Raw genomic sequence first — 20,608 nt, forward strand, 5'->3', positions numbered from 1 at the left:
AGAAAATTAACTCTATAAAAGGCAAAACCAGTCCAAGAGTGCAGCACAATAGGTATAGTTCCACATCCAATGATCCTAGATGATAAACCAATTAAAAAAATACTAATGCTAAGTGAGGAGAAAAAGATTGGTGGTGCCACTTTAGTCTTATAAGGGGGTGAAATTTTCTGCTGGTTTTGTGAGCTAAACGAGCTCACCAAAAAGTATGATGAGTACAAGAAGTAATAAGAGGGGTAGGACAACACGGCATAACAGGAACCAAGAAAGGAATGAAGGACCAAGAGCATAGCACCCATCTTTTTTGCTGCTAATGAGAATTTGCATCATCTTGGTCAATTCATCAAACAACAGTCTAAATCTGATTTATTCTTGAGTGGAACTAAAGCAGCTTCTAGGAGTAGCAGGCATAAATGCAAGCCTCGTAGACAATATTCAACACCCTTCTAAGGTAATGGCTTCACACTCCTACACACCTTCCCTTTTGGAAACCCTCTTTCCTAATGCCCCTCTCTTCCTCCCTGGTTTAGATTACAGAATCTTGTACCTCATCTTGTACTAAGTTTGGCAGCTACTCATTGTGCCACCTTGTGAGGCAATTTTGCCACCCCTCCCATCCACCCTCGCTCCAAAAAAAACAGAGAGAGAGAAAAAAAAATATTTTTTTTGTTCCACTTTAGTGAGCTAAATCAGCCAAAGGTAAGGCGAAGGACCCAAACACATTTTCAAGGGAAGCAGGGGTAGAAAGAAGTGGGAAGATTTATCACACAAGATGTTCAAGACTAGGTGAATACTAAGAAATACAAACATCAGCATGTTTTTTCCATATTTTTTTCTAGTTTCCCTTTTAATTTGAGACTATAGAACATTATCCTATTTTCCACGAAAAGTGATAAGGCTGGAAATTTAGTATCTCTTTCCTTTTATAGTGAAATCGTGTCACTTTGCACTGTCAGCTCTCCCTACAACACACAGGGGCCAGTCTAAGCCACACCTGGACCACTGTAGAATTAGGTCCTTGAGCCTTCCCATTCCATAGAGGAAAAAATGAAAGGTATAGATGATGTTGTTCTAGCTAACAGTGACAGCATTCAGTATGCCATATATTTATGCATTTTTATATTCACAGTATATATTTATAAATGTAACCCACGCACTATATTCAAATACATTGTAACATGACTCCTGCATGCAATCCTTGTAAAAGCAAGCCTTTTGTTGTTACAGAATTTACATCAACCTCTTGCAGCTAAACGGTCAAAGCACCAGTCCTACACTTAAACCAATGTAAATTAGCTTGCCCAGACAATATTCTATAAATGAAGCCAAACAAACTAAAAAGAACTTTTTAGATAATAAATGTTACCATAACATTTTGACAGACTAGAACACAGCACAGGAAAAGCCGGAAAATAAGCATGTACACTTTTTTACATTTTATATAAAAATTAACTTTGGTTAAGAGGTCATTCAGTAACAACAGAACTGAATATAAGCTAACATTAAAAAATGCATCTGAAAGGAAACCTTATTATAAACTTTTGTTTAAAAAATTCAACAACTTTTTACTCAGTCCTTAAGTAGTGAAAAATACTTTCATAGCAAACATACTATTTATTATTAAAGGCTAGTATTAAAAAACCACTCCAATACTCTCATGTTTGGTTAATTCTGTTAGTTTAAAGATGTATGAAATAAGACTGACCTGGACAGAAATTCTGCTGTGTCTGAGTAGTTAATTTTTCTTGCACAGCACGCTTTTCAAAATGCCCTCCAGTTGCATTCTGATGTAGGCCTGGTTGTCTGGTGGCAAATCCCATTTCTCCAGGTTCGGAAAACTTCAGATAAAACTGCGGGTCCAAATCACTGAAAGAGAGGTTTATAGCACCATGTCTTCCACGGCCGTAGTCACTGAACATAGATTCGTCCGCGGTGTTCTGTGTTGGTAATGGGAGAATCCGATGATGCAGCTGTGGGCTTGGCAGTCTTGAAGATAACGGAGAAGGAATAGGTGACATTTGTTTGTGTGTATTAGATAGCGGATATGAATTACTAAAAACATTACTCACTGCTACTAACGAGGGTGAATGCAGCCTTTTCTCTTCCAGTTTAGGATTATTATTTGTCTGAGAAATATCAGGACTTTCATTTACAGGCAGGTTCAAAAATAAATGCTTGCTGCTTCCTCGGGATACCGTGGTTCTTTTCTCATGTACTGAGCCTGGCAGGTTTCTGTCTACTCTTGCAATTTGTTGCAGTCTCTTCCATTCTGCAGCTTCATCTAAACTGTCACTCTGTATAACTTTCAGAAGAGCTTTATTGACTGCTCCCACAAGGTTGCATGACTCATCAGTAATGTGCACTCTCTCTGCTTTGTACTGCAAACCAGAGCTGTCTTGCTCCTTTTCCTGCAGCACAGTGGTTTTAGAGTCTGCAGCAGCTTCATCTACAGAGCGTACATCAGTTCTTGAAATAAATTCATTATGTATTGTTGTAAGAACAGGAGAAACGGTTTCTTTATCTCTGTGAAAATCAGGTAAATACTCTGCAGGGGGGGTGGCAACTTTTTTAATACAAGCTTCTGAATCCTGTACCTCAGGAACAACTGTGACTCCTGGTTTCTCCTTGCATACCGGCCCAGTATACTTGCCATTTTTCAAGTTTTTAGTAGCTGCAGACTTACTTAATGTCTCAGGTTTGTTAGATAGACTGTCCTGAGATGACTTTACCGAAGTGATACTCTGTTGTACCTTTGTAACTTCAGAAAGGCATTCACCACTATCTACTAGTTCAACTGTGATCATGTCATTGTCTTTTGAGCTACCACTTTTTAAGTCAGCATCCAGTTTCACAGCTTTGTTGCTCTCAAGAAAATACCCCTCTTCTATCCACCTTTCTGGTCGTACACTATTGTCTACTGGTAAATCATTCTTACCTTTTACTGTTAGCCAACTGGAGACAGAAAAAGAGCTGGGAAAACTCCTGGTAGGAAATCTTGTGGGGAGCAGCATCTTATCTTCCAGTTGCTTATCTTGCACACTCAGTAAAGAAAGATGTTCATGTATCTTTTTTCCCCCTTTCCGGTGTCTAAACTCCTCAAAGCTCTCTTTCCTTCTGTATTTCCTCATTTTTTTATGATTCAAATTGTCTCTCTTCGGGGAATCCTGAAAGAACTCCTGCTGATGTGTAAAACTGGAGTAACCATCACCTTTAATTTTCAAGACTCCAGAAACATCCTGTCGCTTTCCTTCCTGATGTCCTGTGTTAAGGCCCAGAATATGATGTGACCTCAGAAAACTGGATAACAGTTTTTCCTTTTCAGCAGTTAGTTTGTACAGTTCAATGAGAATGTCTTTTGTGGTAGTTTGCTTGAAAATAATATCTCCAAAGTTTTCATATGGCTGTTCTCTCAGCTCCATCTCCATTCTCTCCCTTACTTGGTAGCAGCTACAGAAACGTTTACTGGTTCTATCCAGAGTTACACAGCCCTTGTATGTAAATCCTCTGACTTTTCCCTCTGGATGATAGAAGCTGATGTAACAAAGCTCCATTATGGGTTTGTGCAATTGAAGGACAGTATGCGTGCCTTCCATTATGCTTGCCAAATTAGTCATTCATTTAAATTATGTGCTAAGTGTTTCAAAGCTTGCATGACATAGCATGTGAGGCAGAGAATGGACGGAAGGCATCTGACTAATCTTCAACAATAATATTGTCTGTTGGAAAAGAACAGAGAGAAGCCTGTCAAACTTGATTATGGCAAATTTAATATGACAAATAACAAGCCTGCTGAAGCTCAATCTTCCCTCAGTATTTTCTGATACAAATCTTTTACCTTGAAAAATCTGACACAAAAAGATGACATAGTTGAAGACATAATCCTTCTCTCATACATCATCCCTCTGTCTCCAGGGACCTCAATCAATGCTGTTCCATAAGGTCACAAAATGTTCACTAAAACAGCCATTTCAAACGGAATTTACTTTTTAATGCTGAAACTTGTTGCCATCTCTCTGTTAAAAGTTAACTTAATGTTGAACATTTAGTCAAAAGAACCATTCGAGCATGTATGACGCCTTTTTACTCAGCACAACCAGCAACTTAACACCATCACAATGTAATTAGCTCTCGCTGCTTTTTTTACTAAGAAAACATTTAAAAAATAAAAAAGGCTGAGCATTTTCTTCTCATATTTATTTCTGAAACCACCATGACATCAAGAAAACTTGCAAGGAAAAAAAAAAAAAGGTTCTGTTTACTTGGCTAGCATATAGACAGTGTATAGATCTATTTTTATTCAACATGCAATAGTGTAATCATACTACTACAGACAGGTTTATTGACCTTTGTTATTTCCTTTTCTTTGCATCACATTTTATTTTCCTGCTACAGATTGGATATATTTACATTCTTTTGACACATCATGATAAAAGTTAGCATACTTCATTTGAGCACTAAATTGGCTTTTTATCCAAAAGGAACTCCACATTTGAAGTCTGCAGTCACTAGGAAATGCATAAGCATCAGGGAAAGACCTAATTTTGCTCAGCAGCAAATTCAGCAGCAAGCAAAGCAGGAAAGCACCTGCTCCAAAGCTTCTCTTTCTTAAAAAAAGCAAAAATTTCCGTTTTCAACTTTCAAAGCATAAATACAGTAGAACTTTCCATTATTCCAAAATAGTCAAACTTAGCCTCAGTCAACTACAATTAAAAGGAAGTTGTCACATTACTATGTTACACATTTCAGTTTTACATATTTTTTCAATACACAAGTACTGTATCAGGTTTTATTATACAGGGAGTCAGATATAAAATGATGCCAATAACTTATCATAAGTAATTAGGCAATCCTAACTCTAAGAAGCAAGCAGCATTTACCCCAAACATCCTATCATAACAGCAAGTAGGCTTTTTGCAGTGATTTTGATGCACATTTTGTTAAAGCATTGCATATGCCTGTAATGTTCTTTAAATAGTTTCAAACTTTCCATTTACTTTAAGCTGTATCACTTTTCATGCCAGCAAAACTTTATATGCACACATAAACCTCGAAGACAGAGGAGAGATTCCCAAGGAGAGTGACTAATGGTAAAAACTGTCTTCCATCAGAGCCAGATCAGCTTGTTAATTCTGCTCATCAGCTGTCAATAGTTATGTGCCATCATTCAGAATCCCATACAAGTATAGGAAGGGGTAGGAAACATGCAAAACCTTTAGTCAGCATTGAAGACGTGTCGTTTCACAGACCTATAAGAGTTTCTCAGAAAATTATGCCATACTGTTTCTTCCTGTATTCTTATTTTAACTCATTGTCTGAGTCTGGAGTTGGAAATACGGACAAGGCTGAGGACTGCCAAAAAGAGCAGCCTCACTTCTAGACTTCCTTGTCTCCAGCTGTGCACGCCTGCTGCTTTTCTAGTGTAGAACTGAGTGATTGCCCGGCCACAGGGTGTGTCACTGGCAGATGCAACCAACAGTGGTTCTCCATACAAAGTAATAACCATCAAAGAACACTTTTTCATCACAGGAGCAGTCTTAAATCTCGTCACTCTTCACCCAAGTAGTGAGGAACACCAGTTACGGTAGCAATTTGCTTACCCATAGCACCAAATTGACCCTCAAGTAACCTACTGTTGTTAGCTCCATCCAATATGAGCTAGTTAACTTGTGGACATTTCCATAAACAAATACTCAGCAGTCCCAGCTAATGCATGCTGAGTCAGTTTTTACTTACAGGAAAACATCACTGAGGAGCAGAATTTCATGGGAGTTACTAGGCACTCAAATGAATGGCACAGTCTATGTTTTAGTCCACTGGCAACATACAGCTGTTAAACTAGGAAGAAGAAAGAATATCTAACAGGGAAAAACCTAGCTAAATGAGAGTGGATATCCCAAGGAGACCAAATCTGTGCTTAGTATTGACTTAAGGAAGAGGATGCATCACATCAAAGTATTTGTCAATCCATGTGATTTAGAAAATAATAAAAGGAAAGGAGCAATAGGAAGAAAGGGAATTGTTTTTTAATACACAGAATAAGACAATCTGTATTATGTGTATTTCATGGTCTTACCTAGGAAAAAACCCACAGTGTTAAATTAGTCCAAATTATTTCACGTTTTCCTCTGTTTCACCTCAACTGGCATGGCATTTTCTCATGGAAATATGATCAAGTGACTACAAGGAAATAGCATCACGGAAACTATAAACCCAGTAGTTATAGACCCAGACAAAATGATCAAATTTAATATCCTCAGATGACATCTATGGTATCATCAGGTGCAACAGCTCAGTTCTGAAGAGTACATGGAAACACGCATACATACTGGTTTTTTTGACAAACAAATATATGTGTAAAGGAGAGAACTAGTGAGCCCTTGGCTCTGCCACACATTTGCTGAACTATATGTCCCTCCCAAATACAAGCAGCTTCCCTCATCTAATCTGAAGCATTACATTACTGGAATGAGATCTACAGCTCTATCTTAAATCATATCGCAACTAAAAGGTCTTTTTGAGTTAGAAACAAATAAATCTACTGAAGATACTATTTTTTTTTAATCTACCATCTTTGACAACACTTTGTTATGCCAACTTAGGCCTGTTTTAAAGGCTACATCCTAGTAGATCTCTTCTTAGTTACACCAAACTAAACACTGGGTTTGGTGCACACATATTGACAGTTAAAATGTATAATCACCGTAAAAAGAATGAACCCCATTCCTTATGATGAAAAAATTTACACATACCTCAAAATTAAATCATATTAAAAGTGAGTTTTAGAGAAAATCAGTAATAATAATAACAGCAATAGCAGAAAGGACACTTTGTTACTATTAGGCCAATAAAATAGTCTGTGTCAAAGTTTTCATTGATTTAAAATATAATGTGATACCAATGCACTGCTGCAATGTTTAGTGGTATTTTGAAGCTTTTTTCTATTAATAGATACATTCTCTACTAAGAAAATATTTTTCTCTTCAGTGCCTTCAGTATCTTATTCAGCCTTTATTTTATAATCTTCCATCAGAAAACAAAGACTTGAACTCCCTGTTCTATAAGCAGAAATATTACAAGAAACTATCAGGAGAATCATGTTAAGGAAGAAAACTGATTAAGGACTTTCAAACTTAATTACAACGCTAGCTCCCCAACTTTTCTGTTCACTTTGCAATCGGTTTATAATCCTACTTCCATTTGCAAAGTTTACCACGAGAAGTGAATTTTTTTGTAAATTAAAGCCACACTCAGGCAAAGTTTACAGCTTAAGCAAAATGCACATTAATCCAAGACAACTGAAAATTTTAACTACATAATGTATAGTGTGGAGCAATGAAAGCCATCTTCAGCATCACTGCTGTTTCTCCCATGCAGCTTTCAAATGCATAGTAGCAGATCACTGGGATTCATGTTGTGAGAAATAGTACTTTAAGGAGAAAAACAGCTACTCAGAGATAACCAGCTAAGAACTGGAAAGAACAACTGAGATCGTTAAATAGGCAGCTGAGAAGCAAACTTGCTCTGCTGTGTTTAACAACAAGAAATGTCACAGATTTAGTGCCCCTTGAGTTCTAGGGTGAACGCATTCATCCACTTTGCCTTTCAAAATACACTCTTAGAAAGCCACATCTCCATTGCTGCAGTTCCTTCTCTTTAGCAGGACACACAATTCACTGCTCAGCATGGCAGACGGTCTTCCTCCTTTCCCTGATCTTTGAGTAAGAAAGAATTGGAACTCCTTACTTTCCCAGCTCTCTCCAATATCTGATTGTTACTAGGTGGCAATCTGTTCCTGAGTAGCTATGGCTAACTTTTTGTGCTGTGTTATGTATCTAATTAACACATCAAACAGAAAAAGCATAGTAGAGGAAATGTAGTAAAAAGGTGGACAGAGGAGGGTTCCACATCACAAGTTAGAACAAACTGCATTAATATTTCTTTATGGAGCACAACTTGTTTGATAGAGACAAACTCCCTCATTTTCTTCTCTTGATTAAACTCTCACATTCCTCCAAGGTTCTTTCAAACTATCATTTCACTGACACAAATGTTATCACTAGATAGATAAAAAGTTATTACTTCTTTATGAAGACAAAATATTACAGCTCCTTGCAGCAACTTAGATATAAATGATTTTGTAATAAGAACTTTCCAAGTATAAGTCTCCATTGTTTTTACTGGATTGTGACCAAAAAAAATAAAAATTAGGATATTTAATTATTTGTGTAATAACTTGAACAATACTGCATATAGCTACCAATGGTAGTTTAAAAGACCACTCTTCTCAACTTCACGAGTACTGAACTCCACTAGCAAAGAGTTGTCAAGGAATAAGAAACAAAGCCTATGCCAGACAGAGAACTGCTTTATTAAATTTCAGATCTCATGCAATGACACAAGGGAAGTATTAAAGCATGTTAAGAGTCTTGCCAACAAAGGGATAACACAGAACATAAGGTTGAAAGTCATTAAGTTAATCCACAACAAAGAGCTTTGTAAACCAAGAACAATTTTAAAGCACAAATGCAAAATGTAGTTAACTATACAAACAAACAGATAAATAAAATGGAAATAAACTAGGAAAGCATGTTAAAATGCCTTGGATCTTTTACAGTCTTTGACTATGTCATTCTCTTCAAATTAATCCAACACAGAACTGAGCCCATGAAACAAAGTAATCTGAAACCCAGCTCTCAGAATACACTATCTTGGTCATCTGAAGATAAGGAAATCTAAATGACTGGAAATCCAAAACCATAACTTTAACAAAAAGGTAATCTACCCATGGCATATAAAGTTAATCAAAATTGTTCTTAAGAGTTTCTGGATAGACTGAAAAATATGATGATGCCTCACTAGAAACAAATACATTCTCAGAAGCCAAACCGCCCCGTACTTGTTCCTGGTCCTTTCTAGACCACTGTCCTATTTGAAATAGTTGTAAGGAAGTGTATTACCTTTACAGTGCACAAAAAATGGGAAAAAGCAATGATGATACTTTGGAGTTCAGAACTAATGCTTACCATTTATACTTAAAATTTATATTACATTTAACTAGTCAGGTTGGGAAACACAAACCCCGTATATTGCTCACACCACTTGGTTTCAAAAATTGTTAAAAACCCCCTAGATTGCAAAACAAGAATTATATGGAAATTACTGACTTCATAATAGTTTAGTTTCTGAAAGGATACAAATATTTTTACAACAGTGACCTTCTTCATTATAAAACATCACAATTCCTGACAAATATTTTCATTTTTACCAAGAAAGTCCCTTTATTCAGATTTTTGCTCCTACAATTTGAGCCAAGTGACCTCCAATACAATTTATCTAAGTAAATACCAGACCTAAATTATGTTTTTGCCTATTACAACCATGTAGTTCTAGTTCCAACTAGTTCCACCCACCTGCACTAAATCATCAGTGATCCTTTTCCAAAAGCCACATGGTGAGGAGAACCTATATAAGCCTTTCAACCAAGGAACAGGGATTTTTTAAAAATTGCTATTATAAAAGCAGAAAAAATGTTAAAAAGATAACTTAAAGGTTAATGAACATTCTAAGGGTATCTTTAGAGACCCTTATCAAAGACTTCAGAACAGATGTATATAATGTCAATGATAACCTTGAAACTGATTGTTTCTCTTCAGTGCATTTCTTAATAATGATGGCTTATGCAACAGCTCAGCTGTCCATAGTATTCCTTCAATAAAAATGCTGACATGCCCCCGTGTTAGTTGCTTCCATTTTATAGCAGATACATGATCCTAAATAAGAAAAAGATGTTTCCAGCACTATGCTTCCTGTAAAAATGTTTCTCCTGATATTTTGTATTGCAATCTTTATCTAAAATCAACTATCTGCTATAAATTAAAAACCAATATTTAAAATATACTCCTTAAATATAGATAAAAAGTTCTCCAAGCTGTTTCTACATTCTAATTGTTCCAAATAATCCCAACTTAAAAGTTTTACAGAATTTCACTGAATTATGTTTTTGCCACCGGATTTTTCAACACTAGAAAAGAATTATACAGATGGAAAAGATGGAAAATAAGTAACTAAAGAAATAAAAAATAAAAATCCTGTATTACACTCCTGTCTTTTACAGTAAAAACAGAAGGGGAAAGAAAGAGCATGTAACAATTAAAACTTCTATTTTAAAATATCCAGGTAAGAGTTTTATCATTATACTTCAGGTTGAGCAAGAAATCTAATGTATCATTTCTTTCATAACTTTCAAAAGAAAATAATTTCCTGTCAGATCTAGTTTTGAACTTGGAGTACAAAAAAAAGGAAATAGCTGCATGGAACTACTAGTGATTCAAGGAAGACAAATAATTCTGCTTTTAAAGAGCTTAGCGTATGAGTTGATTCTTGGAGAAGGAAACAGTATTATGACTAAGCAAAATTAAAAGAGAGTGCACTGTAAGCACAGGCAGATGCTAATGGAAACAGATAGCAAGTAATATGTTCGTTTCTTCTACCTCCAGTATTTTCTGAATGTAATCTGCCATAATTTGGAAATACACAAATTATTTTGTACAAGTGGATTTTTTTTCTCCCCCTCAAAAGAAACTGACATGAAAGTTCTCATCCTTTTGTAGCCTACTTCAATTTAGCAAAGCAATATGTTGTTTTTTCTAAGGTTAGCAAGTTAAAAACAGAAAAAAGATGACACACAACAGATCCTTATTACTACTGAATCTGTTGGCAGAGTTCAACCACACCACAGGACATATCTGTCCAAAATCTGTTTGAGAAAGGTGACTAATTAGGAACAAGTTACTAAATGGAATTTCCAACACAAACTTTTCCATTTTACTGTTCCAAGAGTCTGCTAATAAAAAATTTTGTAATGGATATTATAACCATAAAAAGTCTTTAATGCAATAACTAGTAAAGTAGCAGACATTAAATGAGAGGAAGACCTAAGGCAATCTGTATACACATCCTGAAGAAGCCATTCTTAACACAGTAACAGTCTGTTTGAAAAAGAATATTTCAAGAAGTAAGCATTTAAATAAACAAACAAAATCCCTCTGCACTTCAGCCAGGTATTTACATCTCCATCTTGCTCCTGGGCACTCAGCAGGGGAAAAAAACAAGAGAACAGATGAGTCCATCATCTTGCTTCCAGTTTTTTTGGACTGGAACAGAGTTTTCTGTCTGCGGAAGAGGCAAACTGCAAGGAAAGTATCACTAAAACCATTGCACTCCAGTTAAAAATATAATCAGCATATAGGATTTGAAGCAAAATGTCATTCACAAGATTTATAGCCTTATAAATAAGGGAGTTTTTTCTAAGTGATGGCAACAGCAACTCATAGAATTTAAAGATATTAAATGGGTTTAACAGATTATAACATGATCAGAATCATATTTGTCATTTCTTGTGAGAAACAACTGCCTTACTGTTTTACTGAGATTTTCCTAAGGAAAAACATTTCAGGAGGCAATATTTGGCATGAGGAACTGCAGCTGAGATAATGAGCATCACAAAATATAACTGAAAAGGGATTCTTATAATGAAAAATGGCTGAACAACTTCAGTATAGATGGTAGTAATCAGTCTTGCTGATTTTTTAAATTGAGTATCAGAAAAACAAGTTTATTTTCTATGACAGATGAAACAAGAAGTTCCATTTTCTATGATAAATGAAACACCAGCCAGACTTCGTTTCAAGCACTGACACTGACCCTCAGATTTCTCCTAAAGGAAACCCTTGGAGCTAATAGATATTACAGTACCTCAGAGAATGACACTGCCCTCCTGGCCTAGGTCTGCCAGTACAACCCAGCAACAGCAGTTTATTTCTGCCTTCCTCAACGAAGACCAAAGACATCTTCACCATACACCAGAACACATTTTCTTCACTTCTTAACACATAAGGAAAGTGAAAATCCGTTGAGTATGTCTATCCAAAATTCTGAAGGGCTAAGGTAGCAACTCGACTTACGCTTTCACAGTATCTAGAGGATACACACACAAACTGTTATGGTTCAAAGGGATTTAAAAGATATATACAAACACGCAAACAACACCTCCAACTCTCCTTGCTGGTAAGAAAAGAGTATTTTGCCAAATCTGGAAATTAAAATGAATGTTAGAATGATTTCATCTATCTTAAAAATAAAGACAGGGTTTACTCCTCAACAACAGCATTACACTGTATTCTGTGCTTTATTAATTATGCATTAATGTAATATATATCTTATTCAAACAAATAACCCTCCCCTAAAACTTTCTATACCTAAGATGAATACTCACAATTAAATCTTAAAATTGAAAATTGTTCCTGGATATATGTACAGGGGCATGTGGCTAATGCTCAGCTGAACTCATAGTGATGTAAAAATTAATTACAGGCAAGAAGAAAGATCTTTTGCCGCAGGATAAAGGGGTCTTAATGAAAAGCTGTACTACTAAATAATCAGCTGATTTTTCAAGTAGTAAACAAAAAAAAAAGCGCTACATTAGACCAAAACAGCTTGTACAGACCTCTATTCAGATGTCTAAAATGTAATCTTTACATATTTCTACAGAAACATACTATATCATCAGGAAAAGTAAAACAAAAAAAAATTGCATTGATAATGAACAAAATAATATAAACTTTCAATATCATACCTGTATATGTTAGACTTGGGTCATAAACTGCACACATGACTTTTTCCCAGATTTAACCTAGATAAGTAATCCCTCATAGAACATTTTTATTTAATACTTTATCAACAGGTAAGTTTTACAGGATACACAGTAGCTTGTTTCTACTTCTGTCAGCAAGTACAGGATAAAGAAAACCAATGTGAATTAAATATATTTTAAATAAAAGAATTGTCTTCTTGTTAATCTTTGTCTAAAAGATTTAATTTCGCTTATCTGGACAGCAAACTCTTCAGGCAAGAGCTGCCTCTTATTCTATTTTGTATAGTTTAGCATCTTTAGTTTCATTAAAGTAAGACATCAGATTTTATTTATTTAATTATTGCACGTCCATAGTCTCATGATGATATTTAAATGAAGCATTTAGTACACAGCCTTTCAGATCAATGGTCTTTCACCAAACATCACTGTCAGAGACACATCTGGCATACCCATGTATTCTAAACTTTAAACCCAATACAGTGTTTAAGGAAAGCAAAGGAGAAGAAAACTAAAAGGCCATGTTACAGCAAATCTTTCAGCTACTTCATGAACAAGGAAAGTAATTCCAAGAGCAAAAAGTTTGGAACAACTGCAAATGGAAGCGTAAATGCTAAGGAAGCTTCAGTAGTGAAGACAGAACAGAAATGAAATTTAAAAAAATAATGAGGAGCAACTAAAAAACCTTCCTATAACAACATTTTATAACTTTAGAAGAACCCCTCCATAAAATTCAGCAAGCTTTGAGTATATCCTTCTGCAATGAAAGGTCAAAGAAGCTGTCCCTTATTAAGTTCTTAGGAATCAAGAACAATTTCTGAAATAATGTATTTGACAAGTTAGCAAACAAACATATTTTAAAATATTTTAAAAAATTAAGCAAACTTTGAGAATAAACTCAGAAAGTTTTTTAACTTCCTCCCCTTCCCAAACTTCAGTGAACTTGGAATTACTTTACCCTTAAGGAATTTTGGGTTGCTTCAAAAATTGTATGTATCATCCAAGTTTTGAAAACCTTGGTTGTACTGGATGAAATGGGATTTAATGACTTGTGATGATCACGTTAACACTTCAAAGAAGTAAGTGTTAAAGCAGAGAACTATGGTTGCATTTGTTTTCTTCAGTGCAACTTTCTCGCTAGCAGCATTTAATGCATCGCTAAATGGTTTTGACATACGACTACAATTTATAAACCCAATTGCTATCCATCTGAGAGGAGAGATTACAGGTTTTCCAAAGGCCTGTTAAACGAATAAGTATATTAAGTATCAGCTTTTATATACACATCATTTAGTTTGTTTTATCTGTCCTAAGTGCAAATCAGTTAACATTAAAAAAAGCCTTGAAAATGGTTAATTGCTTATATGTTACTGTGATTTTCTTGGTCTGTGCCCTATCGTGGAAGATCATACATGGAATTTTTATGAAATTGAGCAAGTCTGCCAACAGGCAGATACACTTCTACCAATAATAGTATTTAAAAATATTTATAAAACTCAAATTGTTTTAAGATTAAACAGGTTGCATAGATCCTCCAAGGGGATTTTAACTTTTTAGCAACCAGACAACCCTCAGAGTAAAAAAAGCAAGAAGATTAAAACATGAAGACACAGTATTTTAGTGTATTAAGCTTAAAGTACTGCAGAATAAAAAGAACGGTTTTGAGAAAAAAAGTCAACTTAAATCTTGACATGATAAATACTGATTTTACTTCAAGATTTCAGAAATACCATTTAAAATAATTTATAAGATTTAATGGCTCTTTAAATGGACACAGAAGCAACTCGTTATTAAGAATTTACAGGTCTTATGTAATTTTCTAAGGGCCCAACTCAACAAAATATATATGCTCTTTTGAAGAGACTAAGCCCTCCATTATCACCACATAGAACTGCATTTGAAATCAAACCGAATGTCCAAACTAATGATTACGTTAGTGAGGTTCAACCTTCCATGGAAAGGGAAGAAACAGCAGTAACTGCATGACTTGGATAAGAATTCATGCAGCACATTTTGTGTGCTTTTTTTCCCTGTTCTCAGGCAGAAGTGCCAAGACTTCCTATACATACTGTATCTCTACTCTGGCAGCACTTATAGGGAAGCACAATCACAAACATTAATCTTGAAAGATGTTATGAAATTGCATAAGGCTTTAAATGATCATGGCAAAAAGAAAAATACCTCCCTCAGATTGCCTGTTGCAGGCAGGTCTAGGCTGTACAGGCTGTACTGTCACAGAGGAAGGTTGAATTAAACAGATCATTAGGCACACAATCAGATCGAAAAAAATCAACAAAAATCACAAGCACCAAGTTGCTGTGCTTGGTCATTGAAATACTAATGCAGTCTACACTCCTACTATCTCCAAGTATCTGCAAATAAACCTGGATGGTCACAACTACCAATGGCAGCAGTGAGATATAATTATAAATAATAAAAGGAGGGGTTGGGTGTAAAGGAATAATGTATCAATATATAAAACATGCCAAAACAGTAGAAACAATTTATACTCAGTTAAGGTTCAGATTCCACTGAGTTCTATCTATTTGATCACTCCATGATGGACATGATTCCTGCCTTTTTGGTGCTCTTAAGGATACCTGAAATCTAATGGAATATACATTCAGATTACATATTTTAAAAGTCATATGAGATCAAAGATAGGTGAAGAATTTATTTCCTGCCAAAATAGCTAAAGCAAAATTAAAAGCTGACAAACGTTCTCAGATGCCAGGAAGACTGGGTGGAGAAAGGGATGCAAACTAATTTTTGAAAACAGCAAGACAGAGGCACATGGAAATTTTTTTCTCATCTGGTTTTTAAATATTATAGTAAAGAGCAGAAAGCTGTTCCACCCTACAGCCTTAATGAAGACCTCTATGACTGCTCTTGCTTTCATTTTCCTACTCTTGACCACTCTCTGGAAGAATCATTTTGGGTCATTTACAAAGGCTTCTTTTGACTTTTGGTTCCACTTTCAAACATCCTATGTGCGCAAGTTAAAGCGGCATCAAACCTTCATAAAGCGTCACCTTGCTAATTGATATTGTAAAGGGCTAAGATTACATGCTTCTTTACACAGACAAAGTGTCAAGAGTTTTTCTTAAACAAAGCAGAAAAAATATCTCTTTTTTTCTGCCAAGGTGGGATATTAGTCTTTTCCTAGCTAAAAAAACAACCAAACAAAAAAACACACAAACCCCCCAGCAGTTCTTTGTATCCCAGAGAGAACTGGCTCTTCACCGTATTTTTATATCCTGACTAACGTCAATATAAAGTTGATATTCATTACCCTGGCATTTATTTTGAAGAACAGCCATTTCTCAATTTTCTATTTGATACTGGCCTAGCTTCCACAAAAGGAAAAGGTCTTTGGTTTCTAGTTGCTAAGCTTTCTCAGAGTGAGATTTTATCCAATTTGTCATCATCTTATAGTAACACATTATTTTCTTCTTTGAAAAGTATTAAGTTTATTTTAAGTGAACAAGGATTGATAGATGGAACTGTACACTCTACAGATATGAAAAGCTGAAAACAGAAAGTGAAAGAAAAAATTGCAAATATTTTGGAAATACCTGTCTATGTAAGAAATCCTCTACAGAAATAATATACTTTTACCCATGCCTCTACTTCAGTCTTATGCTAACGAGCTGGGAAATATTTGGGAAACATTCACCTCTTGTTCACTACTTGCTATATGATTAAGTCACCTATGCCCATGTAGTTCTACACCTTACACATACATCTGTGAAAAACCCCAAGTGAACATGCATGCTCATGGCACTTGACTTTTAATGAGACAGGTTGCACTCAAGTCAAAACTAATTTCCATTGTTAAAAAGACACTTCACAAGATGGTTTGATTTCATACCAAACTCCATCTCTCTATCCCTAGACATTCTGTCAACAGTCCTTCAAATTAAGCTAATGACGTTATGAGTTGACAGTTTCTTTTTTTAGTAACACAAAAAGCATTTCTTCTTTCTCTTGTCCACTCTCCATTTAATCCAAAGTGGCTGAATTGTTTCTGCCGAAGCTTACCGAAACAAGCCAATTCACCTGCAAGCACAGGCCAAGCTACCTGAAAGGTGAAAGTTTCAGAACATTATGTGTAAGTAATTTTCATGAACTTCCAGGATTACTACTGATATAGCGGTATAACTATCTTTACAAATGTGTACATAATGGTTTAATAATAACACTAGCACTAGACATTTCTACAAGTAAAATGATCATTATACCATCATGAACAATTCAAAGGATGGATGGAAATAAATAACTAAAACTGGGAATGTAATCAAAGCTTCTCTATAATACATCAGCAATTTTTTAGTATTAATTTTCTGTAAAGCCCGAAGAAAGCAAGGACCCATCATGATTCCTGTGACATCGCTGGGAAAACAAATATCACAAGACAAGACAGTGGGACAGCTGGAAGGACTAAGCATACACTTCTTCGCAGACCAACTCTCTGTCAGTTGCATCATCATGTGATTTAATACTGCAGCTGAAGAAAGGAAACTATGCAAGAAGGCTTTCTTCAGAATGTTAGTATGTGTCCTTTTCCTACACGTAGAAGGTACTGACAAATGTCATCATACAAATACGTTCTAATTCAGGGTAACAGTCCAGTAGCCTAATCTGCAATGGTGACAGCCGTAAGCTGTACAATATAAGAGAAACAGACTGTCTGAACGCTGTAAATATTAATCGTGTTTTCCCATAAGCTTTACAATATAGAGAAACAGATTGTCTGCACGCTGTAAATACTAATCACGTGTTTTCCGCTCATCAGCCCTCCTGCGTGCATGACGATACCTGCATCCATCAGACGCGACGGAACGCTAGCAACCTGCATTCCCCGCTTCACCGGACCATGCCCATGCATCGCAAAAAGCGCATACAGTTTAAGGGTAACTCTGGGGCGGGGGGCGGCAAAGCAGGCACAGCTCACACCAGCAGCGCTGACACGAAGGGGGGAAGGAGGGAAGCTACGGGCTGGCTTCGGACTGCGAGCGAAACCAAGAGATCCCGGCTTCTGTGACCCCGCAGAAGCTGTTTATAAATAGACAGCGAAGAGCAGACAAGATGTTAAGGCGGACTAAACAGACCTCTTCTCTGCAGCCCTGACTTCGTGGTTTTGGTTTTTTAATCCACTCGATGGCGCCCGGAGCCGGGGCAGGGAGCGGAGCGGAGCGGACGGGCAGCGCGGTGGGCGAGCGAGCGGAGGCTGGTTATTACCTTGCGAGACGCGGACCCTGCGTTCAGCTGCTCCCGCTGCCGCTCCAAGTGCAGGAGGACGCGCTGCTCGGCGGCTGCGGCTGCCCCGCGCTATTCCCGGCCGCCGCCGCCCCCGGGTGACCGCCAGTGCCGCCTCCCCGCCGCCCGCCCTCGCCTCACGGACCGTGCCCGGCGTGGGAGCCCCCGGCCGCGCGCGCCTCACCGGGCCCTCCCGGCGGGGGAGGCGACACGAGCGGACGGACAGGGCAAGTGACCAATCCGCGGGCAGCGCGGCTTCCGCGCGGAGGCGGGCGCGCGGCCGCCCGGCATCCAGGCAGGCTGCGGGGGGGCGCGGGGGAGCGGGCGGCGGGGTCTGCGGCCGCGGCGGGCTGCGGGCGTGCCGGGGGCTGTCCCCGTCGCTCGCCGAAGGGCGCCCGAGTGCTTTCGGGCTCTCTGGAAGAGCTGTCGCTGCGCCGTTTGTTCCTGCCGGCCGGCGTATCGGGAAGCCGATTCTCCAGCGAGTGGGGGATCCCGGGGAGCTAACGCATCGAGGCGTCAGCCCGCTGCTTTTTGTCATAAACTGTCTTTGCATAATCCATCACATCCCTTCTCCTCCTGGGAGGGCATCGCTGCCAATCGTGTAGCTACCGCTTACCGCAGTAATTGCAGTACGGCCCTTGAGCAGCTCCAAACTGCAACCTTAGAGGACAAGGAATCCCACCCTTTGCTCCTAACGCTGCGTGAAGAGGTAAATCACAACACAAGCTGGTTCCTAAGCTGCCTCATAAAATACCTAGCTACTTCAAGGGATGGAAATTAGGTGGAACAAGAAAAGGACCTGATTTTTCGGTCTGAACTTCGTTCTGCAGGTAATCTTCCTGCTACTCTGCACTGAAAGTACTCCATTCTGCAAGGCACCACCATAAGGGAAGGAAAAGGCCTTTGGAACTACGTACTTAGGTGAAAAGAATAGAGACAATTCCGAAGTAACAGTTAAGGTTAAAATATTTCTAGGTACAGGCACAATTGGGAGAAAGAAATAGTCTTCTGAATCCCACCGGTTTTTAAGACCCTTCTCAATATTGAAACATTGCAATGAAACACTTTTACTCGCTGTAACATACAGCCTTCTGAAATGTCACATTTGGTTCTGCTGAGCTTCATTAATATGTGGTACATTTATTAAATATTAGCTCACTCTGCAGATTTTTCATAAACAAATGTGATCTTAAACAGAAAACATCCACCTCTGTTTGAAACACTAGGGACTGTCAAATTCCCATCACTTTAGGCCACTCACAGCATCGTTTCCTTTTGAATTCTTAACAAACTGAGTTTTCTCCTTTTTACCTGAAATTTTATGACCATCAACCCATCAACTCCTATACATAAATACTAGCTCATACTCTGCATATTAAAACAATGTGTGCAGACTAGGGAATGGAAAAAACCCTGGCTGAAAGTAAGGCTTTCTCTTCTGATGTTTGGTATTTTCAAAGATTAACAATTACTTTGTTAGTAACTTCCCTTTTTGCAAGCCCACGGTTTATATGGAGTTCTCAGAAAGCAACCAACATGAAATGATTATGTCAGGCTGCAATGTAGGGCACACAGAGAGTAAAACCTAATCTCCAAGAGGTTTCCACTTCATCTGCACTCATCTGCGTAATCAGCTTTTCATCTTGTCATAGGATAAATGCAACCTGCCTTCTGCTTCATTTACCCTATATAGAACAGTAGTATAGATTTGTATGAAGCAAGTGGTAAGAGCTCATGTAGGAATGTATTCAGAAAGGAACTTGAAACCATTCAGTTTTTAAGGGAACATTAAAGGTTCGAAGTCATATATTTGCTAAATTGATACACTAATTAGTGTTGAAAGCAATTCACTCCATCTAGTATGCAAACTGACCCTGCTTTAGATGAAACAATCCTTACTTTCAGCTACCATTTAATTTCTTAATCTGTGACTTTGTGGATGGTAAACAACGATAGTTGTTGCTTAAAACTTTCAGGAGCTTTTATAAACTGTTTAATTCCAGTGAATAACTCAGGCTGTTAAGTGGAACTAGTATGATTATCACTTGTTTTAATCTCAGTTCAGTTGAGTGTGGAAGGCTCATACAAGTGAAGACCTTCATGAAACAAAGGAATGAGTAACAACCTCCTGTTCAGACAGCTCCTTTATTTGAAACACTTTAACAAAAATGTACTCAGAAGCAATGTCTGAATTGGAAAGGTACTGACGGACTTTGTTGCTTGGAAAACAAGGTAAAAACTAAGCTTTAATGGCTAACAATAAGGATACAGGCTGGCCAACTGAATGTTTATGATTCTTTGTGCTCTTGTCTCAAAGGATGAATATTTTTCTATACTATCGTCAGAAAAATGTTCATAAAGATTTATGGGTAATCTCCTAGAAGTACCTGAGGAAAACATGAACTGTATGATGCAAAAAGGAGAGTAGGAAACTTCTTGCAGCTTTCTGCCAAAGCACTTGTTACTAGTCTGAACCTGAAGATCTAAAAAGCAAAAAGCCATTCCGTATAAGCCAGCTCCATTTTCCCTTTTTTTCATGCCTGCAGCAAAATCTCATCCCTGAACAGATGTTTCCTTCTTTTAATATGTTTATTTTCTTGTCTTAATATTGCATATCAGAGCTGACACTTCAGCATAACAGGGATATAAGATTTCATATTTTCAACTTAAAATTAATACTTTGAATTCTCAATAAATTCACAT

General features: G+C 37.3%; 1 protein-coding gene across 1 annotated transcript; it reads right to left on the reverse strand.

Moving 5' to 3' along the window:
* Window positions 1–1,771: 1,771 nt before the first annotated feature.
* On the reverse strand, window positions 1,772–18,205 carry LOC114010284 (formin-1-like). The gene is made up of 3 exons (XM_027777265.2): window positions 17,888–18,205; window positions 2,933–3,713; window positions 1,772–1,983 (listed from the first exon to the last, which is right to left on the reverse strand). The coding sequence occupies exons 2-3, from the start codon at window positions 3,609–3,611 to the stop codon at window positions 1,877–1,879; spliced, it is 786 nt and encodes a 261-aa protein (XP_027633066.1). The 5' UTR covers window positions 3,612–3,713; window positions 17,888–18,205; the 3' UTR covers window positions 1,772–1,876.
* Between the last annotated feature and the right edge of the window lie 2,403 nt (window positions 18,206–20,608).

Source organism: Falco peregrinus, chromosome 1 (assembly GCF_023634155.1).
Source record: "Falco peregrinus isolate bFalPer1 chromosome 1, bFalPer1.pri, whole genome shotgun sequence".
NCBI lineage: Eukaryota > Metazoa > Chordata > Aves > Falconiformes > Falconidae > Falco > Falco peregrinus.